The sequence below is a fragment of the Myotis davidii genome, unplaced genomic scaffold (assembly GCF_000327345.1).
Source record: "Myotis davidii unplaced genomic scaffold, ASM32734v1 scaffold676, whole genome shotgun sequence".
NCBI classification, from domain to species: domain Eukaryota; kingdom Metazoa; phylum Chordata; class Mammalia; order Chiroptera; family Vespertilionidae; genus Myotis; species Myotis davidii.
In genome coordinates, this window is record NW_006287321.1 from 489,089 (window position 1) to 498,399 (window position 9,311).

A 9,311-nucleotide genomic window follows, 5' to 3' on the forward strand; every position below is an offset into this window, starting at 1 on the left:
CCATCATAGCTGAACCATAGAGTAACAATCCACTTCAGGTAAAAAGGAAAGAAAGACAACAAGGAGTGGCAGACATTAGAAAGAATAGAGAGAAGAGGAAGACGGAAGGAGGGAGAGAGGGGAGGAGGAAATGAAAGAAATCAAAGGAAAAAGGTAGACAACAAGAACTTCACCATTCATACATCCTCTCCCTCATTTCAAAAGTTATCCCAAAAATATTCCAAGCACTTTGGGGACTAATTTGGAGGAGAGATTTGAATAATAATGAACGCTTAATTCTGCTTCCATTCCAACTTAAAAATAATGCACTTTTCTAGAAAATAATCTAATCAGCCAGTTCTCTACTAAAGAGGGAAATAGAGGGTAAGAAATCTCATAGGAATTAGAATTGCTATGCCTTCAAAAGATAAGGTATAGAAACCAGCTTCGTTTTCTCCCAGGCTCTACACTGATCCTAGACCATAAGTGCTACAGTTTGCAGACACATGGCTGAGGACCACATCAAGCTTTGATCAGCAACAATTCCAGCCCTTCTATTTCTCACCTAATGTCACTAAGCAAAAAGTAAAAACAGTAAACCTTAGCACAGTACCTAGAGTATAGATGTGCATGGGTACACACATGCACACACACAGTTAATTCTTCTCTTTCTAGCTTCACAGAAATTAGAAATAGAAAACAGATACACTTCCCAGTTTAAAGGATAGTAAGATGCCTAGAAAGGACACCAAAGGTTTGAGGAGCAATGTTCTCTAAAAATCTTTTCTACCATCATTACAGATAATACCATTGTGCTTATTTTCTGATTCATTAACATTAATTTTAGCTTAATATTTTCTTTGTTAATCCTCACCAGAGGATTTTTTTTTCCCATTGATTTTCAGAGAGAGTGGAAGGGAGGGGAAGAGACAGAGAGAAACAACATCAATGGGTTGCCTCCCACGCATGCATGGAGATCCAGTCTGCAACCTACATATGTGCCCTTGACCAGAATTAAACTCAAGACCCTTCAGCCCACAGGCTGACCATCTAACCACTGAGCCAAACCAGGTAGGGCAGTTTAATATTTTCTATAGACATCTTGTACAATTTTTAAAAATAACATTATTAAAGTCATTAGATATATACTAATTATCAAGAAAAACAGTAAGATTCTAGAAATACACAGCATTTAGCTATACATGCATATGAGCACTCTTGGTAGCATGCACACTTGCAAGAATAACATCTATCAGGTATTTACTGTACATTAGATCTTACGTTAGATATTCAGCAGTAAAAAGATGAGTAAGGTCCCCCACTTTCAAGTAACAACTATGTGTATGTCCCCATATATTTTTAGGTAAACACCTTATAAAATTCTACCATTTAGAACTTTTAAAGCTTTTCTTTAAGGGATGTTTTTAGGCATAAATAAATTTTACAATACTTACTGCTAAAATGTCTGCTTCTACAGGCAGTAGGTTTAAAAATGCAAACAACTGCACAGTCAAGATGGTATAGATTTGTGTGGCCGACAGCATGAGCATCCCTATGGAGAGCAGCATCTCGCTGTCAAATCACCTGGAAGATAAGCAGGTAAATAATAATGAACTCTGGTGCTTTGTCCCTGAAAATAAGTGACTTGCTATATTCATTCCTGATATCCAAAAATATCTCTTTTAATTATGATAATGAAAACATTAAAATTAAACATATTTCAAAAGCATGGATTTACACAGATTTGAATATTTAGGTAATCACCCAAGGTTTGTCAAAACTTACAAAACTCATGGTGATTAAGTTCTGTGTTTTAACCACAAAAAAAAATCTTCCCATAGTTGTTGGTTTACAGTACAACTCATCTACTAATTCAATTTGGGGAAAACCAGGTTTCAATCCAAATAATGATTTAAAAACTCACAAGCACCTTTGCTTTAAATTTTTTACAATTTTAAGAAATTTTTATAATTATTTAAATATAATTGATAAATTCACATTTAATTTACTTTTTATTTATTCTTGCACATTGTGCCTATAGAGAATGTAAAAAAAACTAAAACACTTATAAGTAATACTTTTGCCCTTTCTCTCATAATATATACATTTTTCCATCTCTACATCCTAAGAGCAATAGTGCAGATACCTCTCCCAACCTCATGCAATTCTCTACATGAGTCCCTACCTATCACACAGCAAAAAGATATCATGAAAGGACTAAATGTTAACCAAGCTGAGTTCAAAATTCTCATCAGTAAGCCTCAACCAACTATATAGCATACTTAAAGGTGAGCATAAAGTTTGCCTTTATAAAGAATTACTTCATTAAATACCACCAACTCATGTAATAACAACTGTGATGATGACTACTGTTGGTAAGGAGACTACCACAGACTCAAACTGGTTCTATAACAAACACTGAAAGAGGAATATCTCTGAATAACTTGTGAACTACCACCTTACAAACCCATTAATATCAGAGATGAAATAATGGTGAAAACCTATTAAATGTATAGATTTGTTCCACAGAGACAGAAAGCAGATTAGTGGTTGCCTGTGGCTGGGGTTAAGAATTAAGGGAGGGGATGGACAGATATGAACAGGGTTTCTTTGCAGGGTGATAAAAATGTCCTAAAATCAGATTGAGGTGATCGATGCTCAACTGAATAAATATACTAAGTCACTGCACTGTTCATTTTAAATGAGTAGATGTTATGGTGTATGAATTATATCTCAATAAAGCTGCTTTTAAAATGTATAGATTTGTTTCAATCCTCATCCGAGGATATTTTTCCATTGGTTACTAGGGAGAGTGGAAGAGAGAGGGAAAAACAGAGAGAAATATTGATGGATTGGTTGCCTCCTGGTTGTTGGCAAGAGCCCCAACCAGGGCATGGGTGGAGGAAGAGCCTGCAACCAAGGTACAGGCCCTTTAACTGAATCGAATCCCGGACCCTTCAGTCCGCAGGCCGACGCTGTATCCATTGAGCCAAAACAGTTAGGGTAAAATGTATAGATTTATTGATATTGGTTTCTTAGGTAAAGTACATTTTATAATATACCCCTGTGCAGAAAAAAAGCTAACATAACAGGTCTGAGGCTGCTATCCTTAGAAAGGTCTCCTTGTAATGCTGGCCCTTCACTGGCACCTGGGAACTTAGATTTCAGAAGGGCTCCTATCATTCTCTGATAAGAACAGCTCCTTGTGTCTAAACTCTGCCTAAACTTTCTTTCCGGGAATCTGAAATTTTGGTACATGCTAGGCTACATGAACAGCACCCAGTGTAAACCATAGGCACTATATCTATGAGCTTTCCCAGCAGACATTTCCAAATCCTATCTAATAAAAGAGTAATATGCAAATTGACCATCACTTCAGAATAAAGATGGCAGTACCCACAGTCAATAAGGAGGGAATATGCAAATTGATGCGGCAAAGATGGCGGCAGCCAGAGCGGGCAGGGGGCTTGGCTTCCTCCGTCACCTCAGCGACGGAGGAAGCCAAGCCAGCTGGAGAGGAGCAGGCCAGAGCACAGCACAGCAGGCAGGGGGCTTGGCTTCCTCCATCACCCCAGCAACCGAGGAAGCCAAGCCGGCCAGAGCACACGCAGGCAGCAGGCTTGGCTTCCTCTATCACCCCAGCAACTGAGGAAGCCAAGCCAGCCTCAGCGTGCATGGGCAGGGTGCTTGGCTTCCTTGGTCGCAGGGACAGCCACTGTGGTAGGCCAGAATGACGTCCTCCTGGCAGCGCCATGGGGGTTTGTGGATCTGTGCAGCCATAGGCCTCTGGTGCACACATCCTCTCCTGCCCCTGGCACGCGAACGTACCCCAGCGCACTGTCACCCACGCACGCCTGCAACAGTCCCAGACCATGGCACACGCAAGTTCCCCCCAGCCCCTCTGCTGCACTTCCATCAACTCCAGCATGCCTACGTCCCCCACAGGATGTGCATACATCCCCTCCGGCACGCTCAGGTCCTTTGGAGAGTATCTGGTTGTTCTCCAAAATCTTTTCTAGCCATCATTACAGATAAGACCATTGTGCTTTATTTCTGACTCATTAACATTAATTTTAGCTTAATATTTTCTTTGTTAATCCTCACTAGAGGATTTTTTTTTTCCCATTGATTTTCAGAGAGAGTGGAAAGAGACAGAGAAAGAGGAAGAGACAAAGGGTGCTGGGGGGTGGGCGCCTGAGATGACAGTAAGAGGGCGGAGTGGTGATGCCCTATTCCCGCGGAGGACAGTGCAACGACAAGATCACCTCCGTGGGACTAATGCAGGTGCTGAGGCAGGAGCAGGTGTGGACAGACACACATGGTGGGCGCAGGCAGCCCTCACTGAGGTGCCTTTGGTCAGTGTTCAAGATCAGGAACCCAGAGGAGGCGAGGAGTTCCGTCCTCTCAGTGAAATGGTTGGATAGCTGGGGCAACTGCAGAGGAGGAATGTGCACTTTGGGTGCCGGCACCCATGAGCAAAGGAGCATAGGGTCAAGTCCAGAGGAAACCAGATGTCCGCTTTGAGTCCTCCTCCAGTGGAGTCACACAGAATATGCTTAACTCCTCATCAGTGATTTATGACAACACTAGAGGTACAGTGCACAAAATTCATGCAGGGGAGGGGAGGGGGCCCCCTCAATCCGGCCTGTACCCTCTCCAATCCGGGACCCCTCGAGAAATGTCCTACTGCCAGTTTGTGCCCACACTTTTAACAGATGACAGCTCCATTGTTGTTTCTGACTGAGCCTCACTCGCCTGGGGACTAGCGCACTTCTGCCGGGCAGCGGGTGATAGGATGTGCTTTCCTGAGTTAATGAGAGAAAACATTAATTCTCCCGCTGCCCAAGAAGGTGGAAAGTGCAATGGGGAGACATGTGAGGAGTGAGTGAGGTTCCCTGTCTGGGGGTTCCAAATCCACCGTTGGTTCCTTTCACTGCTAACTAGAGATATACAGGGTGTCCCCCCAAAATGTATACACATTTTGAATACCTACTAATTCCAATGGGTTTAAGCATGAAAAGAAAGAAACAACAATGGACCTGTAATCTGTTAATAGTGTGGGCACAAACCGGCAGTAGGACATTCCTCGAGGGGTCCCAGATTGGAGAGGGTGCAGGCCGGATTGAGGGGGCCCCCTCCCCTCCTGTGCACGAATTTTGTGCACCGGGCCTCTAGTGTTGTCGTAACTCACTGATGAGGAATTAAGCATATTATGTATGACTCCACTGGAGGAGGACTCAAAGCGGACATCTGGTTTCCTCTGGACTTGACCCTATGCTCCTTCTCTCTTTGTTGATTTTGCTTTATGTCCTTTCACTGTAATAAATCCTATTCTCAGTCCTGTAAGTTCTCCTTTTGAATCACTGGACCTGGGGTGCCCCAGGACCCCCAACACAATCACATTAGACAATTTCTGGTCAAAAATCATATCATAAAAACATATAAATCATTATTAAATAAGGCATAATTACTAGGAAAAAAAATATTCTGTTTGTTGACCACTGACCTATTTGATGTCCCTTGTAATGTTCTGCAATTGCCAAGTTTGGGGATGAGGAGGGAGAGTTTAGAGCAAGGTGGGGAACATTTTTTCTGCCAAGGGCCATTTGGATATTTATAACATTACTAGAGGCCCGGTGCACGAAACTCGTGCACCGGGGGGGCTGAGAGGGGCGGTGTACCTCAGCCCAGCCTGTACCTTCTCCAATCACAGTTCTTCCAAGTATATTATAGTAGGCTTGTGCTTAAATACACGTGGTTTAATGAGGAGAATTTAACTATTTGAGAAGATTCTCTGTAGAAACTTATGCCCTTGCCTGCCAGCCTGGTCCCTCCCAACTGCCTTCCCCTGCTGGCCAGATCACCCACAACTGCCCTCCCCTGTGGACCATCTTGTGGCAGCCATCTTGTGATCACATGGGGGCGGCCATCTTGTAACCACATGGGGATGGCCATCTTGTGCAAGGGTATGATGGTCAATTTACATATTACCTCTTTATTATATAGGATTTGCCATACAAAATTATCAACTTAAAATTAGCCTGCTATATTTGTGCAAACATTTAAATCACCCCTAATGCTTTGGCAGGACTAGACCAAATGATTTTGCAGGCCTTATATGGCCTGCAGGCTGGACATTTCCCACCACTGTTTTTTTTTCTTTTTTATGCTATTGTAATGTTGTAGGCATTTAGAGGAAAAATAACTCTAAAAATAGGAATAATAACCACATCAACTGTTACAGATCACTTGTACTTAGAGCAACAAGCATTGTTCTAAGCATGTTATTGAATTAAAGTCATCTAATCCTAACAACTCCCTATAAGGTAGGTATCATTTCATAGATGGAGAAAATGTGCTGTTAAATATGCGCAAGGTCAAATAGTAAATAACAGCAGAACCAGGATTCAAACCAAGGCTGTGTGCCTCCAAAGGCCACACTCTTGGGTATAAGTTAGGAGTTGCCCAAGTCATAGAGATTTAAAAAGCACTAACAATCAGTGATTTTAATGTAAAAATGAAAATTAAAATGAGAAGAGACTAGAGAAAACTCTGAAGAATATCAAAATTTAAAAGTAGGGGAAGAAAGCAGAAAAAAGGAGAGAAAAATACTGATTTCACCAAAGTAAAGAAAGAACTTTTGAGATAAATGTGAGGGAAAGAAAGGCAGCCAATGACATAAATGTTGGAAAAGAGGCAAAGGTACAAAAATTTTCCATTTCAGGATCTGTCCAATCAAAACAATTCCATTCCTCTGTAGTCTAATATGTACCCTTGCTCTGACTAACTCTTTATTTTTAAGAATGCACTGTGCTATTGCCAGCTCTGTATCTTTATTCATGTATCATCTAGAAATTAAATACACTTTCCTCTACCTTCAAAGGAAAATTTAGGAAAAAAACTAAGAATCCTAAGAAGTTGTATGCAAATTTTTGTATGTATAAGTATATGCGGTTTCTGTTAAAGAGATCCATCGTTATTAAAACATTCTCAACAAAAGCACAAAAGGGTTTTTTTGTTGTTAAATCTTTCTCAAAGAAGTCTTCTGGAGACAAAGGTTAACAAGCTTAAATCCTTTCTTTTTTTTAATCATCATTGCAGGATATGTTTATTGATTTTTAGAGAGAGGAGGGAGTGGGGAGAGAACAATAATCGGTTGCCTTCCGTACACACCTCAACAGGGGATCAAACCTGAAATCTAGGTATGTGCCCTGACTGGGAATTGAACCCTTAACTTTTTGTTGTACAGGATGTCACTCCAACCCACTGATACTATCTCATTCCCATATAAAAGGTGTTGGCAGCCTTATCAAAAATCATTTGACCATACATGTAAGGATATATTTCTGGATCCTCTATTACATTCCACTGGTTTATATGTCTGTTTTTATGCCAGTAACATATTGTTTTGATTACTATAGGTTTTTGCTCTTTGTCAATATTGTTTTGTCAATATTGTTTCCCTTGAGATTCCATATGAATTTTAGGATGAATTTTTCTATTTTAGCAAAAAAATGTCTTTGGGATTTCAATAGGGATTACATTGATTCTCTAGATTGCTTTGGACAATACTGATGTCTTAACAATATTAAGTCTATCAATCCAAGAACATAGGATGTCTATCCATTTATTTGTACCTTCGTTAATGTCTTTCAGCAACATAATGTAGTTTTCTGTGTACAAATCTTATGCCACTCTAGATAAATTCATTCCTTAGTTTTTTTTTTTTTTCTTTTTTATGCTATTGTAATGTTGTAGGCATTTGGACAGACATGAGCAGAGCACAGACAACGGGCCAAGTACAAAAGGTCAACCAAGGTGGAAAGCCCCAAGTGCCTAAGCAGCAGACAATCAATCAATTGTAGGGTGGAACCTCTCCCTCAGGGTGACTTTTCCTCCCCTAGCATAACGCTGGTCATGCAGTTTGGACCCCTGTCCTTTCCTCCCTAGAGATAACATCTAGGCCTCAGTTGTATTTCAGCTCTGTTGGGGTGTTTCTCTGCATCTAGAAGGGTTCAGGAATCTGGAGAAGGGGCTGTGAGTACATTAATAAAGAGACTAGAGCCGAAACCGGTTTGGCTCAGTGGATAAAAGAGTCGTACAAATGAGGTATTTAGCCCAGAATTGCCGGGGTGTTTCTCGGCATCTAGAAGGGTTCCGGAATCTGGAGAAGGGGCTGCGTGTAAATTAATAAAGAGACTAGAAATATAAATTTGGAAGGCATTGTGGGATCCAGAGGAGACCTAGCTTCAGTAACCAAGTTCTTCAAATCTCTGGACCCCTAGCTTTTCATTAACACAAATTGCCCTAAAGCAAAGCAGATATACATATCAAAGGTAAGGTTCTGGTATACAGTAGGCATTGTCAGGTTGAGGGAACTGCCTTCAGCTGTTCCAGTAGCAGGCAATAATATATGCAAGTCTTTAGATTGGGGGAAATGCTTTCAGCTATTCCAGCAGGCAATAATATGTATCTTCAGCACTGCTAAAGCCTCAAAGTCCACCAACCTTTTGATGAACTTTTTGCATTTATGACCTCCTGGAATTAGCCCCCAGTACAGCTCCAGGCCTAGATAAGCACAAAACCAGCCTCAGGACCAACTGCATTTAATAATGACCCCCTACCCTACTGCCTGCCAATCAATCAGTGGAGAACACAACCCTGAAAGGACAAAGCTGCTGAATATTCTATTAAGATTTTCTCTTAGGACCTCCCCTAAAATTTCCACCCTTAAAAACCTGAGACTGGAGGACCCAGCGCACTCTCTACCCCCACTCGCAGCACACCCCTGCCTTTGCCTTTCCCTTCCTCTTCCCCTTCCCCTCTCGCCAAGCATAATACCATTAGCTTTCTCACTCCCAAGCTCCAAGGGCCCTTCCTTTACCTCTATAACTTGTTTCCTAAACCCACTTCTTCTAGGAATGATTTCTTCTTCAGCTGTGATTTTATAAACAAACTAGTGGCCCGGTGCATGAAAATCATGCACAGGAAGGAGGGTCCCTCAGGCTGCCTGCACCCTCTCCAATCTGGGACCCCTAAGGAGATGTCCAACTGCCAGTTTTAAACGGGAAGTTGGACATCCCTCTGACAACTGGGACAGTTAGCTCCTAACTGCTCACCTGCCTGCCTGCCTGATTGACCCTAACCACTCTGCCTGCCAGCCTGATCACCCCCAACTGCATCCCCCTCCTTGCCTCCTCGCTGATCACCCCCAACTGCCTCCCCCTGCTGGCCTGATCGCCCCCAACTGCCCCCCATGCCAGTCTGCTCGCCCCCAACTGCCCACCTGCTCACCCCCCTGCCAGCACGCTCGCCCCTAACTGCATCCCCTG

At 42.1% G+C, this 9,311-nt stretch overlaps 1 protein-coding gene across 4 annotated transcripts in view; it reads right to left on the minus strand.

The window, feature by feature from the left end:
• Positions 1-9,311, minus strand: part of RNF13 (ring finger protein 13) — a 200,087-nt gene that overhangs the window by 146,168 nt on the left and 44,608 nt on the right. For all 4 annotated transcript variants that reach the window (XM_015560888.1, XM_015560887.1, XM_006759084.2 and 1 more), the window contains exon 2: positions 1,434-1,563. In XM_015560888.1, the coding sequence (XP_015416374.1) occupies positions 1,434-1,547 (114 nt within the window). In that variant the 5' untranslated portion in view covers positions 1,548-1,563. The remainder of the gene's footprint in view (positions 1-1,433; positions 1,564-9,311) is intronic.